The sequence below is a fragment of the Paramisgurnus dabryanus genome, chromosome 18, assembly GCF_030506205.2.
Source record: "Paramisgurnus dabryanus chromosome 18, PD_genome_1.1, whole genome shotgun sequence".
Taxonomy (NCBI): Eukaryota; Metazoa; Chordata; class Actinopteri; order Cypriniformes; family Cobitidae; genus Paramisgurnus; species Paramisgurnus dabryanus.
The window spans coordinates 7,327,399-7,350,288 of NC_133354.1; the positions used below are offsets into that span (position 1 = coordinate 7,327,399).

Consider the following 22,890-nt stretch of genomic DNA (forward strand, 5'->3'; position numbering starts at 1 on the left):
TCGTGCAGGCTGGAAGTCCTGCCAGTAGCGCATTGCAGTAGTCCAGCCTGGACAGGACAAGAGCTTGGACCAGGACCTGCGTAGCATGCTCATCTAGGAAAGGTCTAATTTTCCTAATATTGTAGAGGATGAATCTACAAGAGCGAGCGGTGCTGGCAACATGCTCCTTGAAGCTAAGCCGATCATCAATGACCACTTAAAGGTTTTTGGCCGTCTTGGAAGGCGTGATGGTCGAGGAACCTAGCTGAATGGAAAAGTTGTGCTGAATCTTTGGTTCGGATGATATGACAAGCAGTTCTGTCTTCGCAAGGTTAAGCTGGAGATGGTGATCCTTCATCCAGAGTGAGATGTCCCTCAGGCATGCCGAGATGCGGGCAGAAACCGTAGGATCATCAGGGTGGAACGACAAGTGGAGTTGAGTGTCGTCTGCATAGCAGTGGTAGGAAAAGCCATGTTTCCGAATGACAGAGCCCAGGGATGTCATGTATATCGAAAAGAGCAGCGGTCCAAGCACAGAGCCTTGAGGGACCCCGGTATCTAGACGTTGGGGTTCGGAGACGTCACCTCTCCAGGATACCCGAAATGACCTATCTGAGAGGTACGACTTGAACCATAAAAGCGCTGTGTCAGTGACACCCATAGACATGAGAGTCGACAGGAGGATGCGGTGATTGACGGTGTCAAAAGCTGCAGATAGATCCAGTAAGATCAGCACAGATGATTTGGAGGCTGCCCTTGCCTGCCTTAGGGCCTCAATGACTGATAGCAGCGCAGTCTCAGTGGAGTGACCACTTTTGAATCCAGACTGATTGCTATCCAGGAGGTTATTTTGTGTGAAGAAAGTGGAGAGCTGGTTGAACACAATGCGTTCAAGAGTCTTGGAAATGAAGGGAAGAAGAGAAACGGGTCTGTAGTTCTCTAGCATAGCAGGATTGAGAGTGGGTTTCTTCAGCAACGGGGTTATCCGGGCCTCTTAAAATGCTACAGGGAAGGTGCCAGTGGAAAGGGATGAATTGATAATGTGAGTGAGAGCAGGGATAACAGACGGAGAGATGGCCTGGAGGAGATGGGTGGGTATGGGATCTAGCGGGCAGGTAGTCGGATGATTAGAAGCCAAGACCTTGGAAACATCTGCTTCAAATAGGAGAGAGAAGGAGGGAAGGGAGCATGTCTCAGGGATTTGAGAATGCGCAAGAAGCGGCGGCTCGGAGAACTGACTGCTAATAGTTTTCGTTTTTTTCACAAAGAAGGAAGCAAAATCATCAGCCGTTAGGTCGATGAAGGTGGAGGGGCAGGGGGACAAAGAAGGGTAGAGAAGGTCTTGAAGAGAGTGTGAGAGTCAGGTGAGTTGTTAATCTTTGAATGGTAGTATAGGGTCTTTGCAGAGGAGACATCCTTGGAGAAGGAGGCAAGAAGAGACTGATAGAGGCAGAGATCAGAAGGATCATTCGATCTGCGCCACTTCCTCTCTGTAGCCCTGAGTGTGGAGCGATGCTCACGGAGAACCTCAGTTAGCCAAGGAGCAGAAGGTGTGACCCGGGCCGGTCCAGATGTCAGAGGGCATAATGTGTCTAAGCAGGATGTAAGAGTGGAACAAAGTGTGTCAGTGGCATTGTCAGTATCTAACAGAGAGAGTTGGCTGGGAGCGGGCAGCGTGGAAACAATTGCAGAGGATAAGCGGGAGGGAGAGAGCGTGCGCAGGTTGCGCCTGAACGTGACCAATGGGGGATCGTATGTAGCGACAGGGGGAGTCAGGTCGAGGTCGAGAGTAATTAGGAAGTGATCAGATGTGTGAAGTGGGGTGACCTGGGTGTGGTAGGTGGAACAACAGCGTGTGTAGATAAGATCTAAAAGATTACCAGACCTGTGTGTTGGTGAAGTAGGGACTCGCTTGAGGTCAAACGATGCAGTCAGGGTGTTGAAGTCAGCTGCCTGTGGTTTCTCCAGGTGGATATTGAAGTCACCAAGTACTCCTAAAGGAGTACCATCCTCAGGGAATGAAGACAGAAGTACATCTAACTCCTCCAAGAAGTGTCCAAGTTGACCTGGGGGGCGATAGATAACTAAAAAATGCATTTTAGTAGGGTGGATGATAGTAACAATATGCGATTCGAAAGAGTTGCTGTCACATGAGGGGGTTTGCTGTTGGAATTTCCAGTCCTTTGGGATGAGCAGACCAGTTCCTCCACCCCTTCCTGTTGTGCGAGGACTGTGTGAGAAAGTGTAGTTGTTGGAGAGGGCAGCCGGAGTGGCAGTGTCCTCTGGTTTAATCCATGTCTCAGTAAGTGCTAAAACAGAAAGGCCAGAATGTGAGGCAATGGCAGTTATGAAATCTGTTTTGTTGACAGCAGATTGGCAGTTCCATAAGCCAATGGGAAGAGAGAATGAGGCAATAGTGGAAAGTGGGAGAGTGCGGAGGTTATTAATATTTCTCCCACGGCGACGTGATACAACAGATTTACGAGTTGTAATGACAGTAGAGATTTGAAAGCACATAGTAAAATTATAAGAATAGGAAATGTACAAGAGAGGAAAAAGAGTGCTATATAGATAAATAGAAAAAGTTAGTACAAAAAGTGCAATACTTAAGTGCCCAGTCGGTGTCCCTGCTCGGTGGAGTCGCGCAGGTAGAGTCGATGGTCTTTACACTCTTCGGTCTTCACACGAGGAGGGCTGCACGCGACCGCTGCTGCGGTGGACTGACTGCTTTTATAAGTGCTTCAAATGTGGGCTGAAACTCAGCAGGCCACGCCCGAAAACAATCAACAACACGTTAATGGCCGAAACTACTACTGTATTTACTGTAATACACTAAAGCACGCGAGGACACGCGAGAACAAACGCGGATTGCAGCACGTGAGACAAAGGTCAACAAGAGAGCGTTTCTTAGCAACGACACTGCGCTAAAACTTCACAAGTCTAAAATCAAATACACTTACACGTTTCTGTGGACTCCTGTTGATAACTGCTTATGATTTTTACAACAAAAAATATGGATTATGAGTTTTACAAAAAAAAGATAAAGATTATGATATTTTTTATTTGGATTGTGTTTTTATTGGGATTATGATTTTTTTCTTGGGATTATGATTTTTTTGGATTATGATTTTTTTCAACAAAAAATGGATTATAATTTTTCAAAAAATTATAATAAGGATTATGATATTTTTTGATCGGGATTGTGTTTTAATGGGATTATGATTTTTTATTATGATTTTTTACAACAAAAAAATTATTATAATTTTGACAAAAAAATAATAATCAGGATTATGATATTTTTTGATCGGGATTGTGTTTTTATTGGGATTATGATTTTTTTCTTGGGATTATGATTTTGACAACAAAAATATGGATTTTGACAAAAAAAAATAATAATCAAGGTGATGATTTTTTTTATCTTATCGCGATTGTGTTTTTATTGGGATTGATGTTTTTGTTGGGATTATGATTTCTACAACAAAAAATATGTATTATAATTGTTACAAAAAATAATAATCAGGATTATATTTTTTGATCGGGATTGTGTTTTATTGGGATTATGATTTATACAACAAAAAATATGGATTATAATTTTTACAAAAAATAATAATCAGGATTATTATATTTTTTGATCGGGATTGTGTTTTTATTGGGATTATGATTTTTTTCTTGGGATTATGATTTTGACAACAAAAATATGGATTTTGATTTTGACAAAAAAAATAATAATCAAGATGATGATTTTTTTATCGAGATTGTGTTTTTATTGGGATTGATGTTTTTGTTGGGATTATGATTTCTACAACAAAAAATATGTATTATAATTGTTACAAAAAATAATAATCAGGATTATATTTTTTGATCGGGATTGTGTTTTATTGGGATTATGATTTATACAACAAAAAATATGGATTATAATTTTTAATTTTTACAACAAAAAATATGGATTATGATATTTACAAAAAAACATGGATTATAATTGTTACAAAAAAATATATTCATGATTATGATATTTTTTGATCGGGATTGTGTTTTTATTGGGATTATGATTTTTACAACAAAAAATGTGGATTATGATTTTTACAGAAAAAACGTGGATTATAATTGTTACAAAAAATAATAATCAGGATTATGATATTTTTATCAGGATTGTGTTTTATTGGGATTGTGTTTTTATTGGGATTATGATTTTTACAACAAAAATATGAATTATAATTTTTTACAAAAAAACGTGGATTATAATTGTTACAAAAAAATAATAATCAGGATTATGATATTTTTTGATCGGGATTGTGTTTTTATTGGGATTATGTTTTTTTTTTGTTGGGATTATGATTTTTACAACAAAAAATATGAATTGAGTTTAACAAAAAAATTATAAAGATTATGATTTTTTTATTTGGATTGTGTTTTTATTGGGATTTTTTGTTGGGATTATGATTTTTACAACAAAAAATATGGATTATGAGATTTACAAAAAAAAGATAAAGATTATGATATTTTTTATTTGGATTGTGTTTTTATTGGGATTATGATTTTTTTGGATTATGATTTTTTTGGATTATGATTTTTTTCAACAAAAAATGGATTATAATTTTTCAAAAAATTATAATAAGGATTATGATATTTTTTGATCGGGATTGTGTTTTTATTGGGATTATGATTTTTTTTCTTGGGATTATGATTTTGACAAAAATATGGATTTTGATTTTGACAAAAAAAAATAATAATCAAGGTGATGATTTTTTTATCGCAATTGTGTTTTTATTGGGATTGATGTTTTTGTTGGGATTATGATTTCTACAACAAAAAATATGTATTATAATTGTTACAAAAAATAATAATCAGGATTATATTTTTTGATCGGGATTGTGTTTTATTGGGATTATAATTTATACAACAAAAAATATGGATTATAATTTTTACAAAAAAATAATAATCAGGATTATTATATTTTTTGATCGGGATTGTGTTTTTATTGGGATTATGATTTTTTTCTTGGGATTATGATTTTGACAACAAAAATATGGATTTTGATTTTGACAAAAAAAATAATAATCAAGATGATGATTTTTTTATCGAGATTGTGTTTTTATTGGGATTGATGTTTTTGTTGGGATTATGATTTCTACAACAAAATATATGTATTATAATTGTTACAAAAAATAATAATCAGGATTATATTTTTTGATCGGGATTGTGTTTTATTGGGATTATGATTTATACAACAAAAAATATGGATTATAATTTTTAATTTTTACAACAAAAAATATGGATTATGATATTTACAAAAAAACATGGATTATAATTGTTACAAAAAAATATATTCATGATTATGATATTTTTTGATCGGGATTGTGTTTTTATTGGGATTATGATTTTTACAACAAAAAATGTGGATTATGATTTTTACAGAAAAAAGTGGATTATAATTGTTACAAAAAATAATAATCAGGATTATGATATTTTTATCAGGATTGTGTTTTATTGGGATTGTGTTTTATTGGGATTATGATTTTTACAACAAAAATATGGATTATAATTTTTTACAAAAAAACGTGGATTATAATTGTTACAAAAAAATTATAATCAGGATTATGATATTTTTTGATCGGGATTGTGTTTTTATTGGGATTATGTTTTTATAATAACTTATAACCATAATATAATTTTTTTTAGTAATTAGTTACACTACTAGTACAAAAAAATGTGGATTATGATTTTTACAACAAAAATATGGATTGAGTTTTACAAAAAAATTATAAAGATTATGATTTTTTTATTTGGATTGTGTTTTTATTGGGATTTTTTGTTGGGATTATGATTTTTACAACAAAAAATGTGGATTATGAGTTTTACAAAAAAATATAAAGATTATGATATTTTTTATTTGGATTGTGTTTTTATTGGGATTATGATTTTTTTTTCAACAAAAAATATGGATTATAATTTTTCAAAAAATTATAATAAGGATTATTATATTATTTGATCGGGATTGTGTTTTATTGGGATTATGATTTTTTTTATTATGATTTTTTACAACAAAAAATTATTATAATTTTGACAAAAAATAATAATCAGGATTATGATATGTTTGATCAGGATTGTGTTTTTATTTGGATTATGATTTTATAATAACTTATAACCATAATATAATTTTTTTTAGTAATTAGTTACACTACTAGTTACAGGGAAAGTAATGTTATTACAGTAACTAGTTACTGCCCAACACCGTTTGAGATCAAGTAAATAAGGAGACATGAACAAAAAACAAAAGGTGTGTCCGACTTCATGCTGCACCACAAGAACTAACAGGTGGATGACGTCAAAGTAACACAAAAGTGATTTGAAATGAGACTTAACATGTATGAATTTTGGAATCACTCCTGCTGTCAAGCACACCTAAAGTACACTGACAGATATTTTAAAATAAAAGTGTCTATAAAACCAGCGAGACATTTCAACGATAAGAACAAAACCCATTGTTATTGAAAACTGATTTATTGTCTTGGAAAAACAATTCAGTGCAGCAGAATCAGAGCGAGACATTAAAAAAAACCTATTAAACACAAACATTAAAGACGCTGTTAAACATTGAGTCATCTTTTCATCACAATAACAGTTTGTGCAACATTTACTGTCACCTGATAAAACATTTCTGAAGAATTAGAATTCATAAAGTTGATCAAATAATTAGGATATAAAAGAAGTTTTAATCCAGAAAATCATACTTTGTCTTTCTGAATCAGACTGACAGGTGTTATGGTTGTGCCTGAGAGATGTTTATTAGATTATTATTTTATTACTGCAGATAATTATTTTTTGGATCAAGTCATACATGCATTAGTATGTAGTAAGTTTTTATAAATCTCCTGGATACCAGTAAGACTTTAGTGATGCCATCCCATAATATCATGAGGTCAAACTCAAAAACATGCTGTCACTCAGTGCTGGTGATTGATGTGATTCATTAATAATCAGTCAAAGATCGGTCAGTTAAACTTAAACCCTTAACTAGCATTCATTTATTAACACACAGATGAAATATAAGACGGTAATAACACTGCAGCTCAATGTCAGACCTCTGCCACCGGCAATAAAACAGTCAAAGTTTCCATCAACACCTAAAATAAACATCATGCTCAAATCAAATTCAGCCATTCGATGATCAGCTAGCAAACGATAAGAAATCAATGTGAATCATTACAGTCTGTTGATGTAATACATTAGATCAGAATCTGATTCTACAGACACAAGTCTGATCTCAAGTCCATATAAAGATCCAGTTTTACACACGGTTTAACCAGCATCTGTTAAACAGTAATGAGCGTAGGATTGAAATGTAAAGCAAAGCACTGGATTAGTGCTCGAGATCGCTTCATTATTCAGAGAGAAGTGAAACTCACGGAATGAAATAAAGACCACGAGTTGAGTACAGAACTGATCTGAAACTCATTCATCATCATAAATATAAAGCACACATACATCAGTCTGTCAGACATCCATGAGAAAATAAAGAAATATAGAAATAAAGGCCTTTGTTTATTTGCATTGTGACATTTATATGACAATTAAAACTTTACTTAAAAACATTTGACATGTGACAGTAATGTATAATCCATATACTAATAAAGTCATTTTACTGTAACAGATAAAAAATATTAAATGAGTAAACAATGTCACAATGCAAAAAAAATCTAAGTTTCATTTATAAAAACAGGATTTCTGAAATGTAAAAAACCCTTAAAAAACAAATACAGTTGGTGAGTGTAAAATAACTTTTGTACCCCAATATTGTAGTTAATAATTTGTGTCAGTGAGGCTGGTGTGTCAGTATCGGTACATGTGATATGTGCTGACCCATGAAGATGGGAAAACCCAGTCGGGAAATTTCTTCATCAAAGATTCCAGAGGTTCCGACCATCGATCCAAACCAGAGAAATAATGAGCGGAGAGAGCGAGAGAGATCATTCCCTCATCAGTGATCACTTCTGAGGGATCATTCGGCTGAAACACACAATGAATGAGCATTCAAACACTTTACAGGGATCATATAGACCAACACTATTCAGGGTTCACACACTTTGGTTAACTTCAAATTCAAGGATCTTTCAAGGATTTTTCCAGGTCCAATGCCCGCAATTTCAAGGAATTAATGTGGGAACACATTTCAAGGTTGTAAGATTTTTACATGTTTTTTTTTACTTTTACAGTTTTCATAACTCAAACACTACCGAGCCCCTAAGGTCACATTGGATTTATAAAAATCTTTATTTAATTTTTTCTCCATGTTCCCTTAGGGGCTTCGTAAAACACAACTAAACAAAATAGCATTATTAACTGGTATGGCCCTAAACGCTGACAAAATATACATTCAAAAGAGATAAGCATTCAAATGAAATGCTCTCTAGACGCTGAAGTGTCATGTAAAACCTTGGATATAATCACAGGCGCCTGTATATTTTAAATATAGGCTAAATACAAGTTCATTTTATAAAGTATATTTTTGAAGTTGAAACTATATTTCATTTGAACCTTTTTAAAACTCTTATGTTTACAGGTTCGTAAAAAAGTTTTTTCTTTCAATGCAACGTAAATTTCCTTGGATTGAAATATTTGGAGTGCTAAATATATTTTTTAATGCTTTAAAATGTATTTACAATATGTTTAATAGATACAAAAATGACCAAAAAATATATCGGTGAAAAAGATATTTTTGTAAACATATTTCAGCAAATAAATTTTTTGGCCATTTTTTGTATATTTTAAAATATATTTAAAAATATTTTTTGCAGTATGAGTAGACACAAACATAAATTACATTTTTTATTCTGTAATAACAGTTTCATATCTCTATTAGACTTTATTTTAATACAACTGTGGCACTCAAAAGTTGTCAAATAAAACGCTATTGGTTACTTAAAGAAAAGGGGAGATTTTTCTTGATAGTTCTGTTCTGATTTCAGTTTTAGTTAAAATGACATCATCACATCAACTTATCCTCAACGTTCCAGGGCACTTCAGTGGGTCTTTAACATAAAAATGATCCCCCTCTGGTCTTTATATCCCTGCCGCTGATTAATTATTTTGTAATGTATCCCCCTCAAGATTAATGCTCATCAAACGGCCAATCTATTTTATTTTATTTTATTTTCATAAACAAAAATATTTTAAAAACATCCCCCTCTGATTTGTTCATAAATCGCACCCTCAGAAATTAAACTCACCTGGATCTCAAACCAGAAGTTCCAGGCTGGCGCATCGAGACCGTGAGAGTAAAATATGAAATATTCTCCACTGAGATCAAACTGTGGCATCCCATCACTGAACGACCAGCTGGTCAAAGTCGCACCCGCATGAGGCCGCAGGTACAGAGACATGTGACACGGTCCTGATTACAAATCATATTCACTGTTATCAACAGATCAAACATTCACATCCACATTTATATATATATGATTATGGAATATTAGGAAACACTGCTCTGATATCAGTTATGCAAATTTAAATCCTGTCTCTTTACCAAAGACTAATATGCACATATTCAAAGCTTTACATGAACTCTGACGTCACAAAAAACATGACCTCATGATCTTACCTTTGGCCTCAAAGGTCAGTTTAACAGTACCCCAGGTCGTCTCCTGTTTGGATAACAGCTGGAATTCCAATGGAGATTTGGGAGAAACTTGAGGAGCAGGAAGATACCAATTTTTCCTAAAACAGAAACGTGCAAAAGTGACTTTTGCGAAACGTGTACTGATGAAAGATAATAATGAGATGAGATACTCACCTGACCAGGAACTTCACAGGGAGGAACCAGGGGAAACCACAGAAGGGAAGATCTTCCTGACACCTCGTACGGATGCTGTCATTGATTTGTGGTATATGCGGTGTTATGTGCTGCATGCCGGTGTAATCCAGACTGTTGATCCAAAGACCTGAATCCTGACGCTCCACAGATCCATTAAGAGCGTGAAATGTGCGTGTTGTGTGCTGCCACAAGAGAAATAAAGACATACCATCATTCCTTCTGCTCAATAACTGTGAACGACTGCTGATCATCCAATCAGAGTTCAGCGTCTGATCCGTTGTGTTTAATAAAATCTGTTTAATGATGAACATCACTGATCTGATCTGTGACTGATACCTGAACGAAGACTCGCTTCGGCCGTGGACCGGACTGATCTACAGAGTATGGAAAAAATAGACCACATGAGACCAGAAGAAGCATCAGGACAAACACTGATCCCAGACCAGCCAAGATCCGCCTGGTGCTTCTGGCCAAATAAACAAAATGCATCTGAAGAAAGAGAGAGAGAGAGAGAGAGAGAGAGACCATATGTTCCCATAAATCATATTAACAATACTAATAATAAAATACAGTAATGATAATAATGATAAGATTATAATAACTTGTAACTCACAAAATAAGAAGAGAGAATAACCGTTGCCAGGGTAACAAGGAACGCCACAACAACCTCAGGTGGGATTTCGGTTCCGCTGCGGCCCAGTATAGGTGTGAAGATCTCAAACACGACCCAGATCAAGAACATGATGTGTATGTACGGTACAGCGAGACCCATCAGATACAGAACTGAGTACTTTAGAGACGCTCCTGCAAACACACACACAAATCTTACACAATCATACACAACTAACAACTTAACTCTTTCCCCGCCATTGACGAGATATCTCGTCAATTAAGAGAAAACGCTTCCCCGCCAATGACGAGATTTTCCGTCTTTCCGCAATACCGCTATTCTTCCGCAACTTTTTAAAACCGGAAGTATTGCCCTATGGCAAGCAGCTGCATGTCCGTGTCTGTTTTAAAGATCGCTCCGAATGGGATCTCTATGAAAAGTCCGTCATAAAAATGGAATTATCTCTGCTTTTTGCTCAAAATGTGGTGTTTTTGCAAAAACCTACCCATATTCAAAAGCTGATTGCAAAAGAACCACTGAAGGTAGGATGAAACGGTTTTTTTGTTTGAAAGCAGAGGGTCTGTTCTTTCATTTGGTATATTGTATGTTTATATATTTAAAGAAGAACATTTTCTGGAAGGCATTAAACTTTGGTGAAAATCATGAAAAACGCTGGCGCTGGCTGGCAACTTTTTTTTAAAATGCTGGCGGTGAAAGAGTTAAAAACACAAACACAAAGTTATCAAAGTCAAACCAAAAGACTTAATAATACAGACATAATAAATCACACAAGACTGATCAATAACACTGAAATGATTCAGTCTGATGAAATAAATGTTTGCCGATACACTTTAAAGTGATGCAGAAGTGATTCAGTGAGTTGTAATGAAGCTAAATTGATTCAATAATTTTTAATAATGCTGAAGTGATTCAGTGAGTTGTAATGAAACTGAAGTGATTCAATAATTTTTAATAATCCTGAAGTGATTCAGTGATTTGTAGTAATACTGAAGTGATTCAGTGAGTTGTAATGAAACTGAAGTGATTCAATAATTTTTAATAATGCTGAAGTGATTCAGTGATTTGTAGTAATACTGAAGTGATTCAGTGAGTTGTAATGAAACTGAAGTGATTCAATAATTTTTAATAATGCTGAAGTGATTCAGTGATCTGTAGTAATGCTGAAGTGATTTCAATGAGGTAAAGTGGAGCTGAAGTGATTCAGTGAGTTTAATTGTAGCTGAATTGATTCAGTGAGTTGAATAGATCTGTGTGAACAGGTCACATCTCACCTCTCTGACTGAAGTGATTCTGAAGCAGAATTTTGCCGCTCAAAGGGAAAATCACCATCATCATGGGCACATACGCTGAACACAGAGAGCGTTGAGTGAGGAAGACCAGCACACAACACCACAACATCAGACTGACGTCAAAAAAGAGATCAGCCAACTCCAAACGCTGAACACCCTGAGACACAGAAACACACATCAGACCCAGAATCACTTTACACACCAAACACTTTGTGCTTTCACTTCAAACAACGATATCAGATACAAAAATCAAAGTGTGACATGTTTGTCAACATACTTATGCAACGCACACTCAAATGTGACCTCTGCATTTAACACACACACACACAAAGACACACACACACACACACACACACACACACACACACACACACACAAAGACACACACACACACACACACACACACACACACACACACACAAAGACACACACACACACACACACAACACCCATAAAACACACACACCACCCATAACACACACACACAAAGACACACACACACACACACACACACACACAAAGACACACACACACACACACACACACACACACAACACCCATAAAACACACACACCACCCATAACACACACACACACACACACACACACAAAGACACACACACACACACACACACACACCACCCATAACACACACACACACACCACCCATAATACACACACACACACACACACACACACACACACACAACACACACACATGGAGCAGTGGGCAGCTAAACCTGCAGCACCCATCTGGGATTAAGGTGACTTTGCTTAAGGTCACCTGATGGCCATGAGACTCAAACCATTAAGCTACGACTGACCCGAGACAACACCACTGACCTTTTGTGCTGCTAACCCAATGCTCTACCACTGAGCTATACAATATCATATATACAATAACTACAAAGTTTATGTACATAGTTTTCTATTTAAAGTAGATAGATTTACCTTGAAAAACCATATACAGAAAAGGATTAAATGAAAACCATGGTATTTTTCTACAAAGGGCCGTCAAGTTTTCATAATTTTGCATTGACGCAGAGCATCTTCATACAAGCAGATATAAAATATACAATACTGACTGTCAAATAGATTGTAGATTATATAAAGTTAATTATATTTACTGATTATACAGATGATAAAGATACTGATGTGTTCTGTGTTAAAGAGACTCTTCTCATCTACACAACAGGATATAGTTGATCAAATAAAGCTGGATGAGTTCTGTGTGTTTACATATAAATACTAAACAAATATCATCTTATCTTACTGACAGTGAAGGATCAAGTGTACGTGATGTGTTTACCTACAGTCACTGATGATCTTGTATAGTGCTAATCTTAAATCATTATTTTAAAAAGACAAATTCATTTTAAAAATACAAACATTCTTTAGTCTTTAAATAGCTGAATAATAATAATAACAATAACAATAATAATAATAATAAAAGTATTAAAAATAATAATAAATTAATAATAGTAATAATAATTAAATAATAATATAAAGTTAATAATAATGATAACAATAAGTTAATAACACATTAATAATAATAATAATAATAATAATAATAATAATACAAATATTAATAATAATAATAATAATAATAATATAATTAATAATAATAAATATAATAAAAATAATATGTAATAATAATAATAATAATAATAATAATATAATTAATAATAATAATTATTATTATTATTTGAGCGTCAAATAATTTGAATGAAATGAGTGTTTATTATGAATATGCTTAACATGCAGCTGATCTCTGAAGATGTTTGTACAGAAGTACAGTAAAGCAATGAAACATGACACTGAGCTTCAGGGTCTTTACATCGCTCCCTGTAACTCCTAAATGATTCAAGAGTCATCAGCTCAAGGACATAAACACATGAACACAGGTGAGGACTCCTGACAACATTCACTAAACCTAACCGAGTGTGACCAAACCAACTCAGCACTTCCTGTGTGATGTCACCAAGCAAATCAAGTGCAGAATGGGGATTTTGCATAACAAACTTCCGTATTCAGCAAAACAAGTCACATCACTTCTGGTTCAGGTCTTTTGCATGTGCTTCATTAAATATAGAGATGTTTTACTCAAGATGCATTCACAGAAGCAACACACATATTGATATTTTAAAGTCTAACAATTTTTTACTTCTTACTGATAGAAGCAGAATAAATGCAATAAATAAAAACATCTAGCTGGGTTAGCTTAATATCACAAAAGTTTAGAGATATTGCCATCAGTTCATGCTGGTGTTAATGTAGAAACTATGAGACCTTTAAACAGAAACCATGAACTGAAACTCATGAATAAACCCTATAGACATCTTAACATGAAAACATCTCAACACAAGATAATATTAATATCAGACTCACCCCATAATAAAGATTCTTGGCCAGCGTGTGAATCAGGATGATCTTGCCCACAGCAGCGGATCCGTACAGAAAGACAGTGGCGTAGAAATGAGTATACCAGAACATAGACCGACCCATAAGAGTGACCAACAGAGCCACGATCAGAACTGTTAACAGTGTGACAAACCAGCTCAAGACCACCAGACACGATCCATAGAGCAGCTCACGAACGTACCGCCCACCTGAACATACAGCCATCATTTATACATGAGATTATATACAGGTGAGATTATATACAGGTGAGATTATATACAGGTGAGATTATATACAGGTGAGATTATATACAGGTGAGATTATATACAGGTGAGATTATATACAGATGAGATTATATACAGTTGAGATTATATACAGTTGAGATTATATACAGGTGAGATTATATACAGATGAGATTATATACAGATGAGATTATATACAAATGAGATTATATACAGTTGAGATTATATACAGTTGAGATTATATACAGTTGAGATTATATACAGTTGAGATTATATACAGATGAGATTATATACAAATGAGATTATATACAGGTGAGATTATATACAGTTGAGATTATATACAGTTGAGATTATATACAGTTGAGATTATATACAGATGAGATTATATACAGAACAGTATTCACTAGACCAGTGGTTCTCAACTCCGTATATCTCTCTTATCTGCCAGCCACAGTTCAGTTCATGGAGATCTTTGCTAATGAGCTGAAGATATGAATCAGGTGTGTTAAAGTGACACCATGTAATTTTTCAACCTTCATAATACATTTTCAAGACCCTTGTGATAGTACATCGACTTTAAATAGGTTGAATGACATGTCTACCATAGCCTGACGGGGTCTGTATCACTTTTACTCGTATTTTAAAACTTAGGGTTTGTGGTAGTAACCAGAGCACAAAAAAAAACTACAAAATTCGACTGCTTTACGGCATACGTCACTTCCTCCACACAATTTGTTTTTAACGTGAATTTTGCTGGAGGCTACTTAAGGAGTGTAGAGAGCGATTTCTAATATGTGACTCTGTGGCACAGTCTTTAGTGTCACGGACCTATGACACGGGCGACCCGGGTTCGATTCCCCTTTAAGGCGATTTTTTATATAAACTGTTGATTCATACATAAATGCGATGTTCTTTATAAATTACGGCGATTATATTGCATATAGTTCCCTGTATTCAGATGCTGTGTTCACGTATTTACCTTTCTTTTTACTGTGTCTATGATATTTACATTACAATCCAGGATGCTATAGCACTCAAACTTGCTCACAGTGTAAAACCAAACCCTATTCATTCACCAATCAGATCCGAGCGTTTCTCTCTTCTCTCTTCCTCATTTGCTGCGTTCCGCTGTCACTCGCGTGACGTATTACAAAGCGGCAGACCTAAACGCATCGGTTTACTTGGATTTGGAGCGATTTTCACACAAAAAAGAGGAATAACGAGCGCCATTGCGGAAAATCCTGGTGGCGAGGGAGAGAGAGAGGATGCAACAATATTTGTTTGGAAAAAGGCAAGGAAATACGTCTGGTCGTTTCTGAATTGGAAGGCTGCAGCCTCCGGAGGTCAAATATGCAGGCTGCACACGTCATCAAGCCTGGGTTATTAAGGTAAACTGAGCATTACATTCGCAAGTCATAAGCATACTGCAACAATTTACGATTAACTAAGTATAATAGTCAACTTTGTAATTGTTAATATTGTGAAATAAGACAGTCTTGATGACGTATTAGAAATACGACATCCGGAGGCTGCAACCTTCAGATTGAGAAATGGCTTCTGCCACGACGAGTTCCTCATCAGAAAGTTGTAACATGACTGCGTTTCTCCCTGTTGTCTCAAAATGTTGATCGTTTAGCATTTTAAATGTTTAGTTTTTAGTTTAGTTTTAAGGTTGGCCAGTTCCTTTCCTTTGCGACAGTGCTGCGGCGCTTGTGGGCTCTAGGGGCGCTAGAAGTGAAAAATACGTGTCTAGCACCCCCTAGTGGCCAAAAGTTCCATGGTGTCCCTTTAAATAAAGGAGACATACAAAATGTGCAGAGCAGTGGGCCTCCAGGAATCACGTTGAGAACCACTGCATTAGACAATTGCTACGTTTACATGCAACCAAATAATCCGTCTGTAATCGTATTGAAGTCTTCATGTAAACACTTTAAAGGTGCAGTGTGTAAATGTGTAGCGGCATCTAGTGGTGAGGTTGCGTATTGCAACCAATGGCTCAGTCCACTGCTCACCCCTCGCTTTTGAAACACATAGAGAAGCTATGATAGCCGCCACCGGACAAATTTATGGTCGGAGACAACTTAGTAAAAAAATTTTGTCCGTTAAGGGCTCCTGTAAAAACATGGTGGCCCAAAATGGCGACTTTCATGTAAGGGGACCCTCAGTGTATGTAGATAAAACATCTCATTCTAAGGTAATAAACACATAACGGTTCATTATGAAAGGTCTTTATACACCACTGATAATATAGTTTTGAATATTATTTTGCATTTCTGTCAAGAGATGCTTTAAAAAAATTACACACTGCACCTTTAATCAATACGATTGAGGTCGATCGGATGCAAACTTTGATTGTACTGAAAGAGGTGGTGTAGTCTGAATGAGTGAAGCTTTATTATGTTTAGAGTAGGAGTCTCTGTAAATATATTATTGATAATAATAACAGTAAATGCTTTTAAGTCAAAATGTGTTAAAAGATCAAGTTGATTATGAAACGGTAAAAGAACGGATTTGATTTTCAAACGTTACATGCGGAGCACGTACCCACATTTTTAGGCAGCATGCACTTCTTGCCCAGATAGATGAAGGTTGCCACGGCAACCATGTAGTTTATGATGGTACCGGCCCAGGCGGGATACGCCACCACCACTACACCCAGCAGGTCAAAGAAAACCATGTTGCCGTGACGATACTGAGAAGAGTCACCCAGCTCCTCTGACATCACCAGATGTTTAAGGACCGCCAGGATATTATCACCTGATGATTCAGACCAAAGAAATTAAAAATCAATGGATGAAAAATACAAATAGTTGAAATGATATGTGATGAAATAATAAAACGCCTCGCCTGCTCTCTGGATGGAGTCTGTGTGTATGCGATCGGCAGTGTCGTACTTTGTGTGGTAAATGAAACCATTTTCTATGAAGGCGAGATCGATTCCTGCAGAACGACAGATTAAAAAGAAAACACACTTATCATAAAGCTTTAGGAAAGGAAGAATTTATATGCTAGCACTTTACAAAAGTCTAATAAATGCAGGTTTAGTAACATACAACAAGCACTGGAAAATATCCCTGATGTTTATACAAAGAAATGCTGTGAATCTCATACCGGGAATATTCCCAAAATCCCTGTAGATTCGGAAGTCTGTGTCTGAGGGAATAACACCGCTCTGAAACACCTCCTGTCCAACTACTGACGCGAACGGATGAACGGCTGCACGGACATAAGCCTGGACCAACCAAGGGTTCTCTGGACCTGACAGACACAATAAAGTTATTTATAAAAGTTAAATCACACACACACAATGACACACACAGGTGTTGTGTTTACCTGTCTGAAACACAACCTCTTTCCCACCGACTCCAGCAGCCTCCAGATTCAAAAACGCTCGAACCTGCTGAGCCCAGGGATGCTGGGTAATAAACCCATGACTCGCCTGAGAATGAGTAAAGAAAACTTTATAACCAATATCTCTTAACTGCAGTATAAATGTACAGCAGCAGTATATTATATATAACACTCGGTGAGGTCAGAGGTCAGTGATGTGATGTCACACCTGTAAGATGTTCTCTTCAGCGCCATTAAACAGAAAGATGACACCGTGTTTGAGAGGTGTGGAGAGATTCACCAGTGAGTGTAAAACCTCCAACATCACAGAACAACTCACAGCATCATCACTGGCTCCTGTTAAACACACACACACACACACACACACACACACACACACACACACACACACCACACACACACACACACACACACCACACACACACACACACACACACACACACACACACACACAGACATTAAAACATCAATCATAGCTTGAGATAGAATATAAAAATACAATTTCATGAACATTTCCAAGGTAACGGCAACTTTACTATGTGAATGTCACTGCAGGATTATAATGTAACTTTATACTGTGGAGTTCAAATACAAGAGTCAACCAGTTAGACCAGTTAAACCTCATCTGTTAAACATTAGATCTGCCAGACATGATCCGACGAAAACATTCATCTGTGAGAATGAACTCAATACACAACAGCTACATTGAGCACATTGACATATTTAACCTTCATCAGTGAATAAATTGAAAGAGTCACATGACCAGCGGTGTTTAAATGAGAATCCTTATACTTCACATCACTACTGTGACTAAAACAACAAACACCCATAGTAACACTACACACATCAACAACAATTTTTGACTTTAGAGTTCATATGCAAAATAAAGTGGAGAGCAAATGAAGACTTGCTGAAGTCCTGAGAAAAAACACCACATCCATCTCAATAATGTCTAAATGTGTCTAAATAATGTCTAAAATAAATCACTACAATCAAAAGTCAGAGGTGTAAACTTGTTTCTTCAGTTTATTTGATTCACACATAGATATAATGTTATAGATGTGTAATGTTATAGACTTTCATGTTATAGATGTGTAATGTTATAGACTTTCATGTTATAGATGTGTAATGTTATAGACTTTCATGTTATAGATGTGTAATGTTATAGACTTTCAAGTTATAGATGTGTAATGTTATAGACTTTCATGTTATAGACTTTCATGTTATAGATGTGTAATGTTATAGACTTTCATGTTATAGATGTGTAATGTTATAGACTTTCATGTTATAGATGTGTAATGTTATAGACTTTCATGTTATAGATGTGTAATGTTATAGACTTTCATGTTATAGATGTGTAATGTTATAGACTTTCAAGTTATAGATGTGTAATGTTATAGACTTTCATGTTATAGACTTTCATGTTATAGATGTGTAATGTTATAGACTTTCATGTTATAGATGTGTAATGTTATAGACTTTCATGTTATAGATGTGTAATGTTATAGACTTTCATGTTATAGACTTTCATGTTATAGATGTGTAATGTTATAGACTTTCAAGTTATAGATGTGTAATGTTATAGACTTTCATGTTATAGACTTTCATGTTATAGATGCGTAATGTTATTGACTTTCATGTTATAGATGTGTAATGTTATAGACTTTCATGTTATAGATGTGTAATGTTATAGACTTTCATGTTATAGACTTTCATGTTATAGATGTGTAATGTTATAGACTTTCATGTTATAGACTTTCATGTTATAGATGTGTAATGTTATAGACTTTCATGTTATAGACTTTCATGTTATAGATGTGTAATGTTATAGACTTTCATGTTATAGACTTTCATGTTATAGATGTGTAATGTTATAGACTTTCAAGTTATAGATGTGTAATGTTATAGATGTGTAATGTTATAGACTTTCATGTTATAGATGTGTAATGTTATAGACTTTCATGTTATAGACTTTCATGTTATAGACTTTCATGTTATAGATGTGTAATGTTATAGACTTTCATGTTATAGATGTGTAATGTTATAGACTTTCAAGTTATAGATGTGTAATGTTATAGATGTGTAATGTTATAGACTTTCATGTTATAGATGTGTAATGTTATAGATTTTCATGTTATAGATGTGTCATGTTATAGACTTTCATGTTATAGATGTGTCATGTTATAGACTTTCATGTTATAGACTTTCATGTTATAGACTTTCATGTTATAGATGTGTAATGTTATAGACTTTCATGTTATAGATGTGTAATGTTATAGATGTGTAATGTTGCAGACTTAAATGTTATAGATGTGTAATGTTATAGACTTTAATGTTATAGATGTGTAATGTTATAGACTTTCATGTTATAGACTTTCATGTTATAGACGTGCAATGTTATAGACGTCACGTGCAATGTTATAGATGTGTAAAGTTATAGATGTGTAATGTTATAGATGTGTACCAGGACTGTTGGCCACAGAATCAAAGTGGCAGTTAGCGAGCATGAAATGTTGTGCTGTCGTCTTTGGCTCAAGTTTCACAGCGATGTTGGTCACACGATCATAATAACTGGTGAATCCTCCCAAGAAATCAATGCTGAAGGATCCGGTGGGCCGCTGAACGTCTACAGTGATGCTGTGTGGTCCGGCTGTGCTCTCAGCTCGTATCTGTTCGATCTGATCCAGGAGATAATTCACTGTCATGAGTTCATTCTCTGGACTTCCTACGGTCCGTGGACCAACGCTGGTGATCTGATCCAAATGTTTTCTGTTACACACAAACACAAACTGTCTCATTCCGAACAAAGTAAATGTGTCTTACTATAAAACAACAGACACCATCAGAGATATTCTTATAGATTTAATGGTTCTAATGGGAATTGTATTGAGTTTTAATGAAAACTAGAATGGTCTCTGTGGGTCTGTGCAGAAGAACATTCACTCCTACTGGAATAAGCCCCTAAACACATTACACAAATAATCATTCTGTTATGGTTTTAATGGTGAACAGCTGATGCTCATACTGGTATTTATAATGAAAAGCCATAGAAAGCAGTATACACAAAACGCAGTATTATTGTCTTGTTTAGTTCTTATACATTCAATGTTCTTCAGTAAATAAACCCCAGCAGACAGATACAACTGCTGTATGGACCTCAGCACATGAAATAAAAGCATTATATCGATCGGTACCATGTTTCTACCACGTTTTCCTCTCACCTGGCCCTGATGGCATTAAATTCTCCGCTGGATCTGATGACGAGCTGCTGTAGTGAGATCATAACCAGAACCCACAGAAGACACACAAACCCGAGCACGAGCAGCACACTCGAACCCTCAGCCAACAGCTGCGCGCTAACTTCCGGCTTCTGCTTGCGCTTCCGGACTGCAGATTCGAGCCCGTTGTGTCCGCTTGACCCGTCCTGTGGGATCTGATGGTTCTGGAGGGTTTTGGTTCTGCGGACAGTGCAGTCTCTCTCCATGTTTACTGCCGCTGTCAGTGAAACTCCTGACGAGAGCCGCGGAGGGACAAACTTCACACAGACACACCGCAGTGATGGGAGGGGCCGATCTTAAGCCACGCCCCTTCGAGAAGAGGCTCTGCCCATTCACTGTTAGTTTATAATGCCACCTGCTGTGTATCTACAGACACTGCACCTTAATTATATAATTACACCGACTTTTAATTTGAGAAAAAAAGATTTGAGACGTTTTACTAAGTGAAAGAAATGTTTGGCTAAGAATAGATGTTCCCTTTTAAGAAAAAATTGATGGTATAGTTGAAACACACAGGGTGTCCGGTAAGAGACTAAGTTGATTGATGTCTTATATTTGGGAGTAACCCGTTTAATTGTCACCACAACTCAAGATTTGGATCAGTAGACCTATCCATACATGTGTGTATGTGTATTTTTTCATTAACGCACAAACACACATAACATTAAAGAAACTGTCCTTAAAGGGGATATTTTACAAGACTTTTTTAAGATGTCAAATAAATCTTTGGTGTCCTCAAGAGTCTGTATGTGAAGTTTAAGCTCAAAATACCCCACAGATAATTTATTATAACATGTTAAAATAGACACTTTTGTAGGTGTGAGCAAAAATGTGCTGTCTTTAAAATGCAAATGAGTTAATCTCTGCACTAAAATCAGTGCCGTGTTGGGGCGGTATTCTGACATCACAAGGGGAGCCAAATTTCAATGAGCTATTTTTTCACATGCTTGCAGAAAATGGTTTACCAGAACTAAGTTACTGGGTTGATCTTTATCACATTTTCTAGTTGATAGAAGCACTAGGGACCCAATTATAGCATTTAAACATGAGAAATGTCAGATTTTCATCATATGTGCAATGTCCCCTTTAATTCAACAGCAAAAGTTTGCGTCTGTATCAGCGATCCGGCTCAACTCAACCCTGAGTTCTGTGGGCGGGAATGATACTCGCCTGCACATAGATCGCAGACACTGATTGGTTGCTACTCTGGATGCTGTGTGTCAATCAACCTCGGCAAGATGAAGAGATCTTATTAGAGAAGTTTTTAACATAACAAGTAACAGCCTTTATAACACTAATATTAACATTTCTTGACACTGTGAACAATAAAAAATAAATCTTAACATTCTCAATAAGAGAAAAGATCAATTTGATCACATAAAAAAATCCCATAAAATAAAAGTTTTTATTAGAATCTCTTAAGCTCATAAGGGCCAGAAAAAGGTCCTTTGTTTTCATATATTATCTGTAAAGCAAAAAGAAAAAATCAAATAAGAAAAAAAATGGAACAAAGCAGAATTTATCTTTTATATGTGCTTTCAGCTAATTGGGGAATTGAGCCAGGGGTAAAATATACATTTAAATAAATTAAATTTAAGGAAAAGGGGAAAAGATCATTGCAATACAGGCAAGGGCTGTCCAAAGATTAATCGCGATTATGTTTGCATAATATATTTGCCTGTGTTTTGTGTGTAATTATTTTGTATATATAAACACATACATACATTTAAGAAACTTAAAAAAATATATTTATGTATATATTTTAAATAAAATGTATATCTAAAATAAAATATATAAAAATGCAAATAACATTTTTTCTTAAATACATGTGTGTATTTATATATACAAAATAATTACACACTGTGCACACAGATATATTATGCAAAAACAAGCACTTATTTTGTATGCAA

General features: G+C 35.4%; 1 protein-coding gene across 1 annotated transcript; it reads right to left on the reverse strand.

Moving 5' to 3' along the window:
* Nucleotides 1–6,461: 6,461 nt before the first annotated feature.
* Nucleotides 6,462–21,249, reverse strand: ermp1 (endoplasmic reticulum metallopeptidase 1). The gene is made up of 15 exons (XM_065243606.2): nt 20,924–21,249; nt 20,167–20,471; nt 17,911–18,038; nt 17,685–17,790; nt 17,463–17,609; nt 17,199–17,291; nt 16,896–17,108; nt 14,098–14,318; nt 11,693–11,867; nt 10,404–10,594; nt 10,127–10,279; nt 9,770–9,972; nt 9,578–9,693; nt 9,207–9,370; nt 6,462–7,986 (listed from the first exon to the last, which is right to left on the reverse strand). Exons 1-15 carry the CDS (start codon nt 21,184–21,186, stop codon nt 7,810–7,812), a joined length of 2,655 nt encoding a protein of 884 aa, XP_065099678.1. The 5' UTR covers nt 21,187–21,249; the 3' UTR covers nt 6,462–7,809.
* Nucleotides 21,250–22,890: the final 1,641 nt, after the last annotated feature.